The 20,414-nt window shown below is 45.8% G+C and overlaps 1 protein-coding gene across 1 annotated transcript in view; it reads right to left on the bottom strand.

Moving 5' to 3' along the window:
- Snx30 (sorting nexin family member 30) overlaps nt 1-20,414 on the bottom strand; it is an 84,628-nt gene that overhangs the window by 18,052 nt on the left and 46,162 nt on the right. The window contains exons 3-4 of the mRNA XM_051162754.1: nt 11,149-11,259; nt 1,386-1,544 (exon numbers count right to left, since the gene is read on the bottom strand). Coding sequence (XP_051018711.1) covers nt 1,386-1,544; nt 11,149-11,259 — 270 coding nt within the window. The remainder of the gene's footprint in view (nt 1-1,385; nt 1,545-11,148; nt 11,260-20,414) is intronic.

The raw sequence follows: 20,414 nt of genomic DNA, 5'->3' as shown, positions 1-20,414 counted from the left end.
GACCTGCACATTGGGAAAACAAGAAACTGGAAAACCCACACCCAAGCGTCAGTACACTGAGAAAGGCTTACATTTAAAACAGGTTCGACCATTAGGGGGAGCTAGTGCACGGGCTGCCATCAACTGAAGTTAAAAACATAAGCTTAAAAGCACTTTGTCAGAGAGTTTCCATGAGTGGAGAACAGAATCTTTCAGAAGCATTAAATGTCAGCATGTGCCATCCGTACACGTCTGTTTTCTTGTCACCTTAACAACAACAACAAATGGACCTAGCCTTCTACACCCTTGTCATTAGAACGCATTATGTATGTCTTGAATGCAGGAAATCTGAGGCTAAATGGGTTGGCTAGGGAGAAGCTAAGCTGCCCCAGAGTCTGAGCGTGTGGCCCCGTTTCTGCCCAGTGTGAGGGGAGCCTTAGGTTTCAGATCAGTTCTGCCAACACCAAGTGAAGCGCAAAGCCAGTGAACAACCGACTTGAGCTTGAACAGTCGCTGGCAACACGCTAGAAGCCAAGCTTTTTTTTTTTTTTTTTTTTTTTTTGGGGGGGGGGGGGCAAATGATTGGAAAACAAACCTAAGAGGAACAGTGCTGTCGGCAAGCAATGCCCAGGCCTTGTGATACAGATGGAAGGTGAGGCCTTAAGAGTCACAGGACCCAAGCCTTAGTGATACCGACTGAACGAGTTTAATCTCTCTGAACTTCAGGGTCTCTGTCTGAAAAATGAAGTCACAGTTGTTTACAGCGTTCTTGAGGGGTGTTATGCGGGCATCCATGCAGGGAAACTAACTGTGAAGAGGTGAGAATGAAAACTCGGCTCAAGGGGATGGAGAGATGGCTTGGTGGTTAAGAGCACTGACTGCTCTCCCAGAGGCCCCGGGTTCAAATCCCAGCACTCATATGGCAGCTCACACCTGTAAGATCTGACACCCTCACACAGACATGCATGCAGGCAAAACACCAATGCACATAAAATAAAAATAAGTGTTGAAGGAAGGAAGAAAGGAAGGAAGAAAGAAAGAAAACTTGGCTCAGACTGACAGACTGACTTCATCAAACTTGGGGAGTCTGCTGTGAGCCCTGGAGAGCATGCTTACTCGCTTTGGGTCCTATCATTGGGAAGTCTCACCTACTAACACTGCCAAGAAGTGCTTACTGGACAACACTGACTTCCATTGCTCTTGCGGGGGGTGGGGGGAGGTGTTTCCTGCTGGATTCTAAAACAGAGACCGTGCCAATGCACTGGGCAGCAAGAAAGCAGAGGGCCTTCATGATGCCCACCTCAGAGGACCATTCTCAGAAGTGGCTCTCAAAAGAGCCAAGCAGAGTCTGAGAAGGAGCCTAAGAGTGAACCTCTACAGAGACACACACACAACTCTGCCTGTACCTTAGCAGTGAGGAACACACTGAAATGTTCGTTGAAAGAGAGTACAGGATGATCTGTAATCCGTTTTAGGAATTTGTCCAAAGCTTTTCTTCTGGTCTCCACAAACTCTTCTGAAAAACGGTCCACGACACCTTTCACCACAAACTTCTCAGGAAGTGGCTAGAAAACAGAAGAAAAAGCGATCAAGATGGTGGAGAAAAACTCACCAGGCCAGCAAATTCCTCCTACCCATCTGTCCGAGAACAGTGCTGGGGTATCGTTTGGTTGTCTGTCGTCTGTCTGCCTTCTTTTTGAGGCAGGATCTCATGTAGCCCAGGCTAGCCACAAGCCTGAGTCTATGTACCAGAAGATGACCTTAAACTTCCGCCTCCTGCCTCCACCTTCACACTGAGCTTGCAGGCATATCCCAGCACATTTTATGCCAAGCACTTTACCAACTGGGCTACATTTCCAGCCCATGAGTGGTGGTTCTTAATATATTAGATCTTATGTTATCATCAGTGAAGACTCTTGGGATACACAGCTGCAGCAAATCACACCTGCCCTGTCAGCTTCACGTGAGAAGAACCAAACACTATAGCACAGCCCTGACAGGCGGAGATGTCAACACCTGCTCAGTAAATGCAGCTGCACTGTCCTTACATATGCAAAGATGGTATAAAGAGAAGGTGGAAGACAGTGTCTAAGAAAAAAAAGCCAAGGCTGGGACGCCAGCTTAGTTGGTAAAGGGCCTGCTGTACAAGCACATAGATCTGAGTTCAAGCCCCAGAATCCACATTTAAAATAAGAGCCAACCAGGCGCAGTGGTGCACATCTGTAATCCCAGCACTTGGGGAGGCAGAGGCAGGTGGATCTCTGTGAGTTCAAGACCAGCCTGATCTACAAAGCGAGTCCAAAACAGCCAGAGCTACACAGAGAAACCCCGTCTCAAAATAAATAAATATAAATAAATAGATAATAAGAGACGGTGTAGCAGTGTGCACTTGTAAAACCAGTGCTGAAGATGCAGACAGGCAGATCCCTGGGGCCTGCTGGGCAGCCAGTCCAGCCTACTTAGTGAGCTCCAGGCCTGTGAAAGACTCCATGACCCTGCCCCCAAGAGAAAAGTAGAAAATGCCAGAGGAACACCACCAATGCTGTCCTCTACACACACACACACACACACACACACACACACACACACCTACACTACCTACATATGTATACACATACACATACCCAGAGACACACGTGTACCTATGCCACCTACATACGTATACACATATACACACCCAGACACACTAAAGAAGGGGAGCAGATGACATCAAGCACACAAGCATTTATTAAAGTACATTAAGACTGTGTTCCCAGTTCAAAGGGTGCAGGAACATGGTAAATGAAGAAATAAGGACGTGGGCAAACTCACACAGCTGAAGATGCTCTTAATTTTCCTTTTAGATTTGCAATCAAAATGGGACTTTCTTTACTTCTGTCACCTCACTCAAATTTCTCTATCATAAATCTTTGAGCCGATACTGCTAAACAACTTAAACTCCCAGGAACCTACGAGCTTCAATTTGTTTCCTTGCTGTCTTGCTCAAGTGCATGGTTTAAAGGTGTCTTTCTTACCCCTCCAACAGGGAAAAGCGGCTGCTATACACAATTTTAAAATATCTGGGTTCTGACAAAAACAAACAAACAAACTAACCCAAAAACATCTGGGAAGGATGTAGACAAGAGGGAAGCCTTAACTACCTACAGCTTAGGGATGAAAAACTGTTCTGTCACTATGGAAACAAGTGGGAGCTTCCTCAGTGACTAAAAGCTTGCTTCCTTGGTAACAGGTGCCTTTAAATCCTAGCACTCCAGGAGGCAGAGGCAGACAGATCTCTGAGTTCCAGGTCAGCCAGGGCTGTATAGTAAGACTTAGTCTCAAAAACAAAAAACAACAAACATAACTGTGGCAATGCAATATCCTGAAAATATCTCTAGTATTTTAAGAGACTGGAACTTTTGCTGGACCACACAGCCAGAATTAACAACACACCTTGAGGCCATCTGAGTCTTAACTGCTAGCTTACTGTGTACTCAAACTGCTTAGCCTGCCTTTAAGGGAACAAACGAACAGCCATCCTTACTTGCCTCGGATGTTTCATGGAATCAACTATTACAATCTAAACTAATGCGAGCTATTATCTTAAATTATGCGCTCCTCCACGCCCCTGAACCAGAACAATGCATGTGTATCATTTGCTGAAAGCAGCAAACACAGAGACTGAAAGCAGCTTTCTAAATTCTACCATAAGGGGTGGATACAACACTTATGGATACTGGATATTAAACACATTTATAGTACTGTTTGTTGTCAGGGTCAGTGGGGATCAGTCGGAGCCAGTGATGTAATCCCTTGTAAAACTGTTAAAGACGTCTGTGACGTATCCCTTTGTTTAAGCACAGACACACAGCTCACACAACTGACAGACACACAGAGAAGGCACAGACACAGGGCCATAGTCACAAGACAGCCTTCAGGCAGGCACAGATTCAGAGGACAGAAGACTGCAGGGAGCATAACACAGAGACTTCAAATCTGGATCGCTCTTGGTTAAATGACACCAAGGGGAAACGCTTTGATTTCTTTCCTTAATTTGATACTGATACATTATTGGTGACTCAGAGATAATTACTAATGTGTTTAATCCATGCATAAAACAGCCCAAGAAGGTGCTTTTAAAGGCCTCAAAATTTAACCTCAGACCATGGTTTCCCGATGGCAGCCTAAGTTTCAGGCCTGCACTTAGGCTAGGATTAGAAACCAGTCCAACAAGCACAGCGTTTTAAAATGACTTCTCCATCCACGTGGACTAACCTCTTGATTAACAGTAAGAAACTTCCCCTTTGAAGAAGGACCTTGTATTTTTTTTACATGTTCAAGTATAGCAAATAAAATCATCTGGACTGTTAAGTTTAGAGTGACCAAAGGATAGTTTTGTGTTGACATTGTTGACTTAAGCATAAAAAACAAAAAGCACTGCTCCCACATGATTAGACGTTAGAGAAGGATTCAGTCAGCAGGCAGTGCCTCAGCTTTGGTATCCCAGCTCAACGAAGATGCATTCATCTCTGATTTACAGTTCTGAGGTTATATCCTTATGGTATATTAGTTTCTAGATGTTTAGGTATGGTATACATGCATTATTTATCTGCAAATAAATTGTTTATTAAGTATTTTTTAAAAACAAAACTGAAAACAGATCTGCTAAATAACCCTGTTATACAACTGGGTGTTTGCCAGAAAGGCTCTAAGCTGGTGCACCACACGGACTATTCACACCAGCTAAGCTAGGGGGCAACAGAAGAACAATGAAGAAAATGTGCTGGATACACAGTAGGTCTTCTTCAGCCACAGTGGAGGAATGCCTTGGGTGGATGTTATAGTTGTCAATAAAGAGCTGTTTGGCCAATCAGCTGGGCAGAAGGACAGGAAGTGGAAGGCGGAGCTTCTTGGTGAGGGGTTGGTGGCTAGAGAAAGAGACTGATGGAATAGAAGCCGCCAGTTCACCACTCCAACCTGCCCCTTCCTACCCTTACCAACTTGGTAGAAAGCCCCACTCCAACGCAAGAATCACTGCCAGGTAAAGAGGCATCAAGATTAAAAGCCACGCCATCAAGAATGAGTGTCAACTCAAGTTTAATTCAAAGTGCTTGCAAGTTCAATCAATATTTTACGATTAACTTCCCTACTGAGTAAGCTAAAAGTACCTCAGAAAGGGAGGGAGAAGCTAGAGAGATGCTTCATTGGTCAAGAACACTCATTGCTCTCGCAAAGGACAGTATCTCACACTGGCCTGTAACTCCAGCCCCAGGGGACCCAGAGCCCTCTTCTGGTCTCCATGGGCACCTACATACACACTGCAGATGGCACATAAGTGTGTACACAAACGCATAAATAAAAACAAAGTAAATATTTTATTTAAAAAGAGGGTTTGGCTAGAAAAATGAAGTCATTTTATCATTTCAAATTTGGAAGACCAGTTGTTGCAATACAAATTGTTCTCATTAATTCCAATGAGAAGAAAGCTACATAGCAGACACATCCTTTGTCCTCCAGGAAAAGGAAACATTTATTTTGCAAGTAGGCTTCAACACCACACTGCTCAACAGATGAGTGTACATCACCTTCCAAGCCTGCGCATGCCCGTCTAGCCATCCATCTGTCTGCGGTGCAGCCAGCCACAATGAACAAAGCAGTGATGCGGGCAGTGAGCACACACAGAGGCAAAGCAAAGAGTGATGGTTGCCTGAGGAGGGAGAGGGGCACATGGGGAGCTGCTTCACCCGTACACAGATCCTGCTAGGCATAAAGAATAGCATCTCCTGTGAACAAGGTGGTGTGCTCTTGAATGTGCATTATGAGAGCTCAGGCTGGAGCCTGATGGAAAGTATGAGATCCTGGGTTCGATCCCCAGTACTGGCCAAGGGGGAAAAAAAGGTAAAATAGAACAAAAGAAGTAATTTTAATTCTCAAGGAATAAATAAAAACATTATATTTTAAAAATTTGTTATGGTAGCTGAGCATGGTGTTATGCACCTTTAATCCCAGCACTCAGGGGACAGAAGCTCTGTTACACAGAGAAACCCTGTCTCAAAAAAACAAATTACTTCTGCTAGGTATTTGTCAGCGATGAAAAGCCTAACAGCACATGTGCTATCTCCGTGGTTTAGGACGTAGCTCCGTGTTGGGAGTGCATGCTAACTGTATGTGAGGAACTATGTTAAACCCTCAGAGGCACAACAGGGGCAGCATGGGGCAGACAGGGTACTTTAAGCAGGCCAGGATTTGTGAAGACAAAGTAGAAAAGCCTGACTTGAAAGGAAAGACAATCAATTTATAAATCATCTTGTGATTTTCCTCAGGCAAAAGAAAGGGGTGGGTCTAAGAAGCCGGAAACTGGGTTTTTCCATTAGAACCCACAAAGAATGCCAAGTTTGAAGTCACAGAGAGTAGAAACAAAGCAGGTGGACTACAGTTCCTGAGGAGACGACAGTCAAGCATCCGGTGCCTTCCCAGAGCCACTGGTTAGCTGCTTACAACGTCCTGTGGCTTCAGTGCAGTCCAAGTGAAGTGATGACTCCCACTCCTCCACCCACAGGGAACTGGCGATGGAACCCGGGGCTCTGTGCATGCTGGGAACACTCAACCAGAGCTTTGAGAGGACTCCTAACCGAAGCAGCCAAATCAGGAAGCACAGCCGACAGCTGGTCTGAAATGGGCAGAGAGAGAGAGCGACAGATGCCCCGAGACCACTCTCTCATTTCCCAACAGATTCAAACAGATTTCAAAGTTCCTTTACAAACACACACACACACACACACACACACACACACACACACACACACACACAAAACAACAACAACAACAACCCTCAATTTTCAAGGGGGCAAAAAGGGAGGTGGAGAGCCGGCTCATGGTTAGGAGCACATTCTGCTCCTCAGCAGGGCTCAGGTTTGAGTCCTTGTACCCATATCTGGCAACTCAGAACCGCCTGTAAGTCCAGCTCCAGGGACAGCCACACCTTTGGTCTCCAAGGGCACTGGCACTCACACGCACATACCCAAAACAGACACTTCCCCAAGAAGACATACAGATACCCACCAAGAACAAAGGATGCTCTCAGCCGTCAGGCAGACGCAAATCTTTTAAAAATCACAATATGATGTCACCTCACACCCACCAGGACAGCTATAATTAAAGACAGATTATAATCATTGTTTGCAAAGATGCGGAGAAACCGGAACTCACACACAATGTGAGGGAATGTCAAATGCCTGGCAGTTCCCCGAGTGGGTAAATACAGAGTAACGTATAATTTAACATCAATTTAGGTTTACATCCAAATATGAAAACACTCGGCCACAGGAAGACTTGCGCACAAACGTCCACGACAGTATTACGTCTGACAGCCAGAGGAGAGAACAGATGACATTCCGCTCAGGGAGGACAGACAGACTGAGGGATGCTCACACACAGACCATCACCTCACAGTAAGAAGGAAGTACTAACCGGTGCTCCTCTGTGAGTGAGCCTTGAAATGCCCAGAGTGTAAGAAAGAACACAACCCCTACAGAGACCGGAGGCAGAGAGGCCACCAGGCTGGAGAGATGGGACGGTGGCATGTGAGGAGTGTGAGATTTCCTTCGGGGATGATGAGTGCATGCTCTTAGGCACTGGCCTTTTCTCAGGCCTACGTTCCCTCCTTTTAAAAAGTCTAACCCTACCCGTATACGTACAGTTCACTCATTTGAAACTTACAGTTCCAAAACCTCAGATTGGTGGCACAACCAACAAATCAATAATTATGCTGCACACTTTCTGAGTTCTTCATTTCTGTTCAGATCTTAGTTGCAGTTTCTTTTTTACATTTTTATTTTTACGTGTATGGGTGTTCTGCCTGCATGTACATCTATGATCCACATGTGTGTCTGGTGCCTGCAGATACCAAAGAAGGTGTTGGAGCCCCTGGAACTGGAGCTATAGTCAGTCGGGAGCCACCGTGTAGATGCTGAGAACCCGGGTCCTCTGCATGGAGCAACAAGTGCTCTTAGCCACTGAGCTGATGCGCTAATACCTCAGTCTCTGTTGGACACTAAGTTCCCCATCGCAGAAGTCCCTGGTCTATCTTAAAATCCCTCCCCGGACCTATGCTCCTACAAAGGACTACTGAAGAACTCAAAGATGGTGCTTAAATACAGAGGAACGCCTTCTAACAGTTTCTGTAAGATGGTTTTGGGGTGGAGGGTGATGCCAAAAGTTCATTTCTCATTTGACTTCTCTATTTAAAGCAGAAATGCTTTCCTGAATTAAATCTCTCCGTTTCAGTTAAATATCAAGAACTTGTGGAGAAACTTAGGTGTCGGCCTGCTTCTAAGGCCCTTTCCTGCCCGTCATTGCTACCCAGGCAGCGGAGAGTACACTGAAGGAAGCTGAGACACATTCAGCGCTGGACCCGAAGTACTACATTCCGCCAGCAGGGGTCGCTCTCAAGCTTTTGATTCTCAAGTGCCAAACCACAAGGAAAAACAACAAACCACTAGCTGCCAAAAAGGGGGGCAAAGCTTGAGCTATTGGGAAAGTGAGAAGAGGGAACAGAAACTCCCCAAACAAACCCTCGAGTCATGTGACCTGGGTTAACAGTCTTTCCTCGTGCTTTCTTCTCTAAAACACCTTACTCCACTTTCGTGGCCTAACCAAAAGAGCCTTCAAATGAACGTCCACCCAAGCATGTATGAAACCCCTCACTAGCAAATCCAACTGTCAGGGTCATCAAAAGCCACTGTCACAAGCAAAATCAGCCAAAGGAGCATAACCATTCCATGTAACGCGGGGTCCTGGCTGGGGACCTGGAATAAACACAGCATTAGGTAAAAACTACTCAACTCTGAATAAAGCAGTTTGAGTAAATGATGTTCATTAAATAATAAACGGCAAGCTCCTCACATTTGTGTAGAGTGTTAGCCATGGATGCAACCGGACATTGAATGTGTAAGACCCTGCTCTCCTATTTTCAGAATAACTCTAAAGCTGTTCTGAAATAAAAAGCATATGTTTAAAAAAAAAGAAAAACTATCACTAGCTGCCAATCTGGCCAAGTAGGATTCTATTTTAAGGATTTGTTCTGGCTGCTTTAAGATGACTACTGCTTTTCCAGGCACAGTCTTAAGTGACTGGAGGGCAGAAAAGCAAAGCCCAGGCAGGACTTACGGTGGTCAAGGAGAAGCCTGGGAAAGGACCAATCGCTGAGGACCCCATCACTTCCTGCCCAGCCCTAGCCATGTAGATCACCTCAAAACCCTAAAAACACCCAGCGTTCATAGCACACGCAGCGTCCTCCACCCATGGTGGGCAAAGGAAGTGGGGAGGAGCAGAAGGAATGGAATAGCTGAGCAACCCTGGGCTTTATTCAGACAAGGTCTCGTTAAGTAATAAACTGGCCTCTAAAGAGTCGCGTGCTCCAAACTCTCCTAAAGCCCCAAAGACAGTGTGGACCCAAATAGTAACTACCATAACTTAAAGGCTTAGAAAACTACTTAATGTGTATGCTGATTATTCGGTCTTTTTGAATTTTAGTTATCAGCTGTTAAAAACAAAAACAGAACAAAACGAAAAAACAGCAGGGAGCTGTTAAGTGGTGGGCCCCGTAATATGCTGCATCAGTGGAGCCAGGGGAAGTGGTTTTCTTGTTTGAATTTTAAATAAAAAGCTGTGGTCCTGAAGGAATGGTGTGCTAGATTCCGGCCCCCGTCAGCCACAAGCTGAAGCATCGGCTTCGCCTTGTTGGGAGCCTGCCAGACCTCAAGAAAAATGTCTGCCAAGGAGGGAAAGCAGTTTCAGTGAGACTCGACTGGCTTCCAAGCATCAATCTTTTTGTTTTGGTTGTTGTTTGTTTTTCCAGACACTGCCTCATTCTGTAGCCAAGACTAGATGGAGCTCATTGTATACGCCAAGATGGCCTTGAAGTCACAGTGATCCTCCTGCCTCTGTCTCCTAAGTGCTAGCTAGGATGATAGGTATGAGCTAGCATACCCACATCAAACTTCAATCCTTTAAAGAGATGGGGTGTCCCCCCTTTTCAAAAAATAAAAAAAAAGTCATAATGCAAGTGAAATCTGAGCCAGGCACCATAGCTTTACACAGGGCTGAGGCAGGAGGATTGCTACAAGTATGAGGCTAACCGGGGCTAGACAGTGAGTTCTGGGCCAGCTTGGGAAATAAGGTGATATCTTGTTATCAGGAAAAAATAGAAACTTGAGCCTGTTGGTGTATTCCTGTAGTCCCAGAGACTCAGTGGGCTGATGGAGGGTGCAAGTTTATGGCTCACCTAGGCTACAAAATGACTCAACGTCAGCCTGGGTAACTTAGTAAAACCATGTCTCAGAACAATAGTAAAAAGGGTGGGGGCCCAGCTCAGCATAGAGCATATACCTAGCAAGTGGGCTTAATCCTCAGCACCACATAAGAAGGAGACAGACACAAGGAGACAGGTCAGGTAGTCAAAGAGCTAGGTGAAGAAGTTCCATAGGCCAAGCTCAGTCTGGAAGCCATGTGAACAGCTGGATGCAGCGGTGCACATCTGCAATCCCAGACTCTTACAACTAAGATGGGAGGCAGAGGCAGGAGGACTCGCCCAGAAGCTCATGAAGGAGCTGGCCAGGAGTACATGGAGCAACAGAAACAACAGTAACCACACATCAACAAGAAAGCAAGAGGCGAGTGTGTGTGTGTGTGTGTGTGTGTGTGTGTGTGTGTGTGTCAGTCAGCTGGCCAGGAGTACATGGAGCAACAGAAACAACAGTAACCACACATCAACAAGAAAGCAAGAGGTGTGTGTGTGTGTGTGTGTGTGTGTGTGTGTGTGTGTGTGTGTGTGTCCTCTTACCCTCAGGAAATGAAACTCAGCTATTTCCAGGATTCTCTAGAACATTTGATTCATTTCCTCTGGTTTAACTCACACACACACACACACACACACACACAAGTTAGTATTTTTTAAAAGAAAGGAGGATGGGAGAAAAGTAAAAAGTAAAACTCTATGCCCCCTTACCTAAGAAGCTAGCAGAGCAGAGCAGTAACTGAGAAGATGAGGTACAACAGCTCTCTCTGGTATGTGAACTTAGTATAAGATGCAGTGTGAAGCCATCATTGCAGAGGCAAAGGGCTGAGCAACACCCATGCGAGTATAACTCAGGGAAAGTGAGAAACAAGCTGCCGTGACTTACTACCTACGGGAATGAGATGAGTAGGCTGTGACTCTTCCAGTTTGTTCCTCAACCAGTCAAAATCCTGGTATCTTCGACGAACAGAATATTCTGGCAAGTCAAACTCTACCCGAGTGCTCTGCAAGTAAAAAGAGAGTCAGGGACACGCATAAGTGAGTAACAGTGGATTCTGGTTGGAGGAGGGAAAAACACATTCAGAGTAATCAAATACAGCAAGAACACACTCACTTCCCCACCCCCCTCCCACCCCCACTCCACCCCCATCCCCCTCCACCTCCATCCCCCTCCACCCCCACCCCCATGAGCCAGCCAAATGGCAGTTCACCAGCAGGCTACAAAGTCAAAGAGCTAGGATGGAGCCTGGTTCATACCTTTAATCCCAGCACTCAGGGGGCAGAGGTAGGCAGAACTCTGAGTTCAAGGCCAGCCTGGGGCTACAGAGAGGGTTCCAGGACTGCCAGGGCCACACAGAGAAATCCTGTCTTGAAAAGCCAATCAATCAATCAATCAGTAAGAACTAGGATGGAAACTTTGGTTTGGCTTGGTGTTGTGTTTTTTGGTGTGAGCGCGCGCGCACGTGCATGCGTGCGTGAGCGTGTGTGTGTGTGTGTGTGTGTGTGTGTGTGTGTGTGTGTGTGTGTGTGTGTTCTCCTACCCTCAGGAAATGAAACTCAGCTATTCCTCAGGATTCCCTAGAACATTTGATTCATTTCCTCTGGCTTAACTCTGAGAGGGCTGTTAGGCTTTTCCCCCAGAATAATACAATTTCAGATATTGCTGCTGAACAGACACAAATCGTGAAAAGGAATGATGCCTTCACCTCCTGTTACATGCGCAGACACCTTGCTGAAAGTGCAGGGAAACAAGCTAGCAGACAACAGAAGACGGCAGCTCCCTTACAGGCAGACTCTAAGGCGTTTGCCGGGTGCTGTGGTGCACACCTTCAATAGCAGCACTCAAGGCAGAAGCAAGGGAACTCTGAGTTCCAGGATGGCCTGACCTACACAGTGAGTTCCAGGGCCGGAAGGCTATACTGTGAGACAGAAACAAGCAAACAAACAAAAACAGAAAAACATTTTGTTTCATCTATCATATTCTACCAGAACGGAATGTGTTCAGCATACTACATTTTAGGTCTAGATGAGGAAACATCTAGGAAAACAAAACAAACAACAACAACAAAACACACACACACACACACACACACACACACACACACACACACACACACACACCTGGGCACCCTGGGACCTGCCTGTAATCCCAGCACTCTGGAGGCAGAGGCAGGAAGATATCTGAGTTCAAGGCCAGCCTTACGCACAAAGCAAGTCCAGGACAGCCAAGGCTACACAGAGAAACCTTGTCTTGAAAAATCAAAAATAAATAAATAAATAACAAAATGCCACTGTGTCGCAGAAAATGTTAATCTATCCTGAGCCTGAATTTTTACAGTTTTCTGAAATGCAATGAGATCACTTTAATAATAAGCCAACATTAAATAAAATGAAGTTAAACTAAAAGATGATTTTTCATTTATTAACTACTATCTTTTCTCAGTCACACCATTCTGCCCTGGGAGGTAGCAGCAGCTGCTGATCCGAAACATGAGATAAAGTGTAAGGTAAAAATGATCTGAGCCACATTTTATAATTTATTCTTTCAAAGCCAGAGTCTGTTTGAATCTGAGGCATCCAGAACAATCTTTGAAACACCTAAGGAAGAATCATCTACCAAACAAAGCTGTGAACAGCTTTGGCTTTGAGATCTTTGAGATTATGGTGTCATTCTCCCCAAAGCTGTGCTCTTGGTCTGAGTGGAACCGGAAGGGAGAGCTAACCCTCACGGATTACGCCAGCCCCCACCCCAGGCCCTCAAATCATAAGCCCCCATGAAACACAGCCTTCCCACGCCAAGGCAGGCAGAGTGGAAAGAGTTGGGGGAAGACACACTGCGTACTGCCAAGTCACCAGAAGGCCTTCGGAGCAAGTGGAACTGCGGATGGACTCAGACACAGCATGAGGAGAGCATCACCAATGGATGGACCGTGTTGTGCTCTGCGGCCCCCGGGGGGCAGTTAGCACACAAGGCAGATCCATGAACTGCAGGAGCCTCCCTGAGTCTTAGTTTCCCAACATTAAGAGCACTGGGAGAGATACTTTCAAGACCCTTCCCAACACCCAAAGACCCCAGCAGACTGTCTGCAGTGGTGAGGGAAAGCAACTTGTTTTCACTGTGACGGGAGCGGGGCCTCTCCCTCCTCTCCCTTCCTAAATGTTCCATGATCAAACAACCACATTTCTTATGTTCACCAAATCAATTCCATAAGCCACCATTTACGTTGCATTTCTACCCTATGAAATCAGTAAGTGGTAACTACAAAAGGCACAAGAAGCAGCTATGTTTTTACTACAAACATTTCTGTATCTGGAGACCTGGCTCCACACTTCTGTTTGTCTAGGTTATATATGTTCATTTTATTTATTGTTTGGCTGTTTGTTTTCTGTTTTATGAGACAGGGTTTCTCTGTGTAGCCCTGGCTGTCCTGGACTCTCTCTGTAGACCGGGCTGGTCTCGAACTCACAGCAATCCGCCTGCCTCTGCCTCCCAAGTGCTGGGATTAGAGGTGTACACCAAGACCTGCTGGCATATTTGCTCATCTTAAAACTTCAAGAAAAATAATGAGTGAAAAACATGAAAATGGATATAGTCCCTCTAAATAGAAAATGAAATTAGTATTTAACATTTGTAACCTTCCACTTTTCCATGCATATTCACTCAGTTTCTGTATCACTTTAATACACCCTGAACATCTTTGTGTCCAGATCTTTACCATCACTGAACACACATGTAATATTCCACTAAGTGGCTATAACATGATTAAACCAAATCCCTATTTAAATTGTTTCTGATTTTTTAATCAGTAAACAGTGTTACAGTAAACATCACAAGGTATCCATGAACATCCCATTAAACATCCATTAATCCCACTAAAATAAATTCCTAAGGGTAAAATTGCTGGATTAAAAATACAATTTTTTTTTAAATTTTGAGACTGGGTTATTACTATGAATCCTGGTTGGCTGGCCTGGAACTCACTTTACAGACCAGCCTGGCCTTGAATTCAGAGATCTACCTGCCTCTGCCTCCCAAATAGAGTGATTAAAGATGGATACCCCCAGACACACCAAGACAATCTCTTGATGTTCAGCACCGTGTGTGCCAGCTTCTGGGCATCCTCCTGCCTCAACGTCCCTGTCACAGGGATTGAAGCTGCACTGCCACGTCCAGCTTTCTGTGAGGTCCAGATTCAAGTCCTGTCTTACCGTGTGCGGCCAGGCCAGCGCTTTACCCACCGAGTTACATGCAGTGTGTGGGTGTTCTGCCTGCGTGTGTCACTGTGTACATCTATGTACCTGGTACCTAAGGAGGCCAGGAATTGGCATCAGATCCCCTGGGACTGGAACTGGAGGTGGCGAGAAGCTGCTATGTGCTGCAGGGAATTGAACCCAGGTCTCCAGAAGAACAGTCAGTGCTCTTAACCACTGAGCCATCTCTCCAGCCCCATCAAAATGCTTGTGTTTTAAAGGTTCCACTAGGGCCCACAGAGGATCTACTATAGCCAGAGATATTAGCCTGACACAGCAGGGTACAGAAAGGCTTCTTCTTTTTCAACTCAGAATTTATTTATTTTTACCACAGCTTGTTCCACAAAAGACATACTGACACATAAAACACAATCCAATAACATAAATTAGAAATAGGTGAGAAAGAATCAGGAAAAACAAGGCCAGGGAGCCTAGCAAAGTAGAGCCAAGAGTGAAGCCAGCACAGCACACTTGCAACACAATACTGCAAGGCTGCTGAAAGCGGGCCAAGCGTGTTGCTGTGACTTTCTGGAGAGGAGCTGAGGGAAAGGACTCAAGTACTCCTAAAACACCAACCAACAAAGCTGCAGGGACGAGTTCGGCCAGTTTTCCTGTGAAATTCAGGGTTTCTATTCTCTAATCAGTGAACAGAGAGAAGGAAGGGAGGGAGGGAGCGAGGGAGGGAGGGAGGAGGCAGACAGGCAGCAGAGAACCTCAATTCTATCATCACAGTGTGTCTAGAACCTACAGAGATCACCCGCCACTGCAGTCGCTCTGAGACAGTTACCAAGCAGAGTGACGTAGAGAACTCACCGTGAAGGAGTTCCGCACTGCGGCTCCACATGAGCACCTCTTTAGTCACCTTTGGAAACATCAGCATCAACCCACAATCTAATCAGCAGGCAGCAGGACAGCCTGGACCTAGGCTACACGACCACAAACGGTCCTCCCAGCGCCCCCTCCCACTTCCACCAGGCCTAGAAGGCATATGGCTCTGAGAAGCCCAGTGCCCTACATATGAGTAACTTCTAACCTATAGACTATATCGTGGGCACCCAAAGATTTTGAATAGACTCTTTAAAAAAATCTGGATTGTACAAAAGCAGTCTCCAATGGCAACAGAGTCCATAGTGGGTTTAATGAAACTGACCATAATTCTAAATTAATTCAGCCAACTGCTAGTTTCCACAAACTCAAAAGCTAAAAATGTCCTCTGGCAACACCTGAACCTTTAGCAATATCAGGCCAAGAAAAACACACTCTACAACAGGATTCCCCAACACTGCCAAGCAACGCCAGCACTCCTGGCACCAAGCAGCCTCAACAGTCCCATCACCAGTTATTAAAAAGCTGGAGACACCTTGAAATTTTCTAAATCCCACTTAAAAACCTCCCTTCTTTCCTTCCAGATGATCTTGTCACTCTGTCCCAGAGAAAACCACAGCTATAAGCAAAGAATCCAACTTCCTGTCATGAGGCGAGCTTCCCTTCCTTTTCCCAGAAGGATGAGGAAAGTGTGTGCATCTCCTGTCAGCCCATATGGTTGTCCTCCGTGCGCGCACCCCTTACATGTCCCATTTCCCAGCAACTCCTGCCCTGCCCTCCAATCTTCACCTCTAGGTCTACATTTTTGCCAGCCCTGTCCATCTGGCTCTTAATTCTCCTTCATGCTCAAAAATAAAAAACACGTAAGCATATTACATAGTGATGCGTATCTCTAATTCCAGCACTCAGGGGGCAGAGGCAGCGGGATCAGAAATGAGTTCTAGGCAAGTCTGGGCTACACAGCAAGTTTGAAGTCAGCAAGGCTCTGTCTAACTAACACACACACACACACACACACACACACACACACACACACACACACACAGCTCTCTCACTCAAATGTTCATTTGCAGTTACTGGTCTTGCCTGGTGCTTTGTTCTTGCGTCACTGCCCAGCTAAGCACTCACATCTTTACCCCCTATCCCCCATTCACATTAACTGACTGCAACCCACACGAGTGAAACTGCTCAAGCCACAGTCCCCCACACCCTTGTCAATCGTCCACTATGATCCTGTACTCCTTGGCCACTCGTCTTCAAAGCATGCACACTCTAGACTACTGAGGCATCTGATGAGAAACTGGCTAGAGCAAAGGAGCTGCTGCTGACTGACATAACCCTGGGAGCATCTCCAGGTGACAGCAAAAACCGAAAACTAGCCACCGCAGAAGTCCAGCACAGTTCTTAAGAGAATGAACTCTGGCCCCCATCTCCAGCCCCACCGCACATTAGCCACATGTCACTGAGCAATTCTATTCATGTCACTGTATCTAAGCTCCATTTTAAAAGTAAGAATAAGCCAGGTGTGGTGGTGCATGCCTTAATCCCAGCTCTTGGAAGGGAGAGGCAGGTGGATCACTGTGAGTTCAAGGCCATGCTGCTCTATAAAGTGAGTCCATGGCGGCCAAGGCTGCACAGAGAAACCCTGTCTCATAAAACCAAAACAAAACAAAACAACAAAACAAAACAAAACTAAGAATAGTTGAAATATTCACTGTGTAAAGATTAGCAGGACTTGTAAAGCACTTTTCACAAAATAAACAATGGGACAGCGGCGTGGGAACAGGATTGAGATCTCAGAGACAACAGCAAAATGTGCTGCCTGGGACTTGCCAGCACAGAACAATTTCTGCAATGCAGTCAATGAGCTGGCGACATACAAATGTCACGCTAACCACAGTTACTCTGACTATGAGTTTATAGGCATGTTTTCATTTCATTATTTTAGCTTACTTCCATTTTCTAAGTTTTCTACAACAGAGTAAGTACATAAAATAAAATTTGAAATTTCCATCACAAAATGGATAGACACATGGCTAAGTGCCTAATAATTAGCTGTTACTGTGTTGTGATTTCTATGAGCCAGAAGCTGCCAGCCCTGAGAGGGGCTGACTAACCTCCATCATAGAGGAAAGCATTTGATGGCGCACTCCGCTGCAGTGTGCCTTCGGCCAATTTCAGCTCAGGCACTACATCTCTGTACTGTGTCAGAAAGAATCTGAATTAGAGGGGCCAGAGAGGAAGCTGAATGGTTAAGAGTCCTGGCTGCTCTTCCAGAAGACCCAGATTTGAGCCCCACCACCACAGAGCAACTCATAACCATCTGCAACCCCAGTTTCTGGGGATCCAACGCCCTCTTCTGGCCTCCAAGAGGCACCAGGCATGCGTGTGGTACAGACACAGACGCAGGCAAAACATGCAGGCACATAAAATAAATTTTTAGATTTTTTAAAAGAAACAATCTGAATTAATAGCTAGGCAAAACAGCACACACCTTTAGTTCCCAGCACTTAGGAGACAGAAGTAGGCAGATCTCTGTGAGTTCCAGGCCAGGCAGGGTGAGACTCTGTCCCTCATCATCATCATCTCCACCATCCTGTCTCATCATCATCTCTACCACCCTGTCTCTCATCATCACCTCCATCACCACCACCACCCTGTCTCTCATCATCGTCATCACCACCACCACCCTGTCTCTCATCATCACCTCCATCACCACCACCCACCCTGTCTCTCATCATCACCTCCATCACCACCACCACCCTGTCTCTCATCATCACCTCCATCACCACCACCCACCCTGTCTCTCATCATCACCTCCATCACCACCACCACCCTGTCTCTCATCATCACCTCCATCACCACCACCACCCTGTCTCTCATCATCACCTCCATCACCACCACCACCCTGTCTCTCATCATCACCTCCATCACCACCACCACCCTGTCTCTCATCATCACCTCCATCACCACCACCACCCTGTCTCTCATCATCGTCATCACCACTACCTACACCATCACTTAGAGGATGAGGAATCAGCCTCAAAACTGTAGCAATTGTGCTCTGACCACCAACTCTGTCTGAGGGCCTCAACATGCAAGTCCTGGGTATAAGACTCTTGTGACCCCATCTCTCCTCTGTCTCATTCCCACATATCACTGTCTATCATGTGTCACAGCTTTCAAAAAAAGCACTCCAAACACATCATCAAGATATTGACCCTGGTCCACTTTTAAAAACAGGAAGAACAGCAACTCTAGGGTCAGGAGTGCAAGAAGAGAGATAGTAAAGTAAGAATTCAGCAGCAATTCATCACACCCAAGTGAAAACCCAGGACTAGAACTTGGGAGTGGCTGTTTCTCAGTTACAGGGAATCAAATCATTCCAGGAGAAAGGACAGAAATAAGACTGCAGAAGGGGAGAGACAGGCAAGGCAGGAGAGAGAAGAGGCCTGGGAGAGATGGGGAGTTATAGCAGTTAATTCACAGAAGCTAAGCCCTGCAAGGCGTGCGTGCGTGCGTGCGTGCGTGCGTGCGTGCGTGCGTGCGTGCGTGCGTGCGTCTGTGTCTGTGTGTGGATTACAGGGTGCAGGAATCAAGTGGTATAGAAACTGGCAGGATGAGTAGAGCATTGCTATGCCAGCAAAGCAATCACCCTGTTACCAGGCTGCCAACAGTGACAAGGAAAACGTGAGCTGTGTTTCACTGACTACAGAGTGAAAAGTAAGCCCACCTCAAGAGAAAGTAAACAAATGTTAAGAATTCCTAGAAGGGGGTTAGAGAGATGGCTCAGAGGTTAAGAGCACTGTCTGCTCTTCCAGAGGGCCTGAGTTCAATTCCCAGCAACCACATGGTGGCTCACAACCATCTATACTGTGATCTGATGCCCTCTTCTGGCATGTAGTTGTACATGCAGGCAGAGCACTGTATACATAATAATAAATAAATAAATAAATAAATAAATAAATAAATAAATAAATCTTTTTTTTAAAAAAAAGGATGCACATCATGCTAGAGCCTCTGAGAACACCACACCTGTGTGAGCGCCCCCTTGAACTAGGCCCTCTGAGAACGCTGTATGTGTGTGAGCATCCCTTGGGGTGATAATGGGGCAGATACACATCAAAGGACACAATTTCAAGTGTGATCCAGGTGCAGAAAAGATGGTGTGGGATGATTTTTAAAAATCGGAGAATGGTTTAAATGTTCACCAAAAAAAAAAAAAAAAGACATTTATATAATCATTGCATAATTAGGCAGAGACTCAGAGACTAAGCTAAACGTGGGCATGTGGACATGGACAGGGTTTCAAAACCACTGCCGAGCGGAAGGAAAAGTGAGAGAACAGCATACACCGACCCACACAGTGTGCACTCCAAGTGTTCGTGTGCGCCCATACATGAAAGGGAGAAGCAGGCGGTCGCCAAGTTGCAGCAACTGCTGCTTTTGGTGAGAAGACTGCCCAGCTGAGGAGGGACAGGGAGGACAAGTTTTCCACTCTCTATTTTGTCTTTGGAACTGTTTGTGTTTTACAAACACGTATTTTACTATTTGTGTGACTTTTAAAACATAGTATTTCCATCCAGGACAAGATGAAGAATTATGTGAACAGATTTCATTCTGTTTATCTTTCCAAAGAATTTAAACAGGCATAGAACCCACCAAATGTTTACGTTAAAAATATAGGTATTTGCTAGGTATAGAGGCACACACTGTCATCCTAGAGGTTGAGTGGCTGAGGTAGAAGGCCAGCCTGAGCTATACAGCAAGACCTTGTCCCTGTCCAAATAAATCACTAATAAATTTTATTTTATAATTGAAAAAGAAAAAAGGAGGCTGGGTACTAGGTCAGTGGTACTGCACTTGCCTGGCATGGGTGAGGCCTTAAGTTCAATTCCCAGTGCAACACAGGCGGGAGGACTAAAGAGTAAGAACGGAGAGATGTGGTTTATCTGAGATACTGACACCGTCCATAAAGGTTCATGAAATGTCTGAAATTCCTTCTGCAGTGTGTGGTTTGTGGTGGAGGAAAAACAGAAAAACAACAGTCTCCTGACTAAAGCACACACTACTACACACACAC

This window comes from Acomys russatus, chromosome 2 (assembly GCF_903995435.1).
Source record: "Acomys russatus chromosome 2, mAcoRus1.1, whole genome shotgun sequence".
NCBI classification, from domain to species: Eukaryota; Metazoa; Chordata; class Mammalia; order Rodentia; family Muridae; genus Acomys; species Acomys russatus.
The sequence above is the reverse complement of the archived record's forward strand: the minus strand, read 5'-3'. Positions and strand labels throughout refer to the sequence as shown.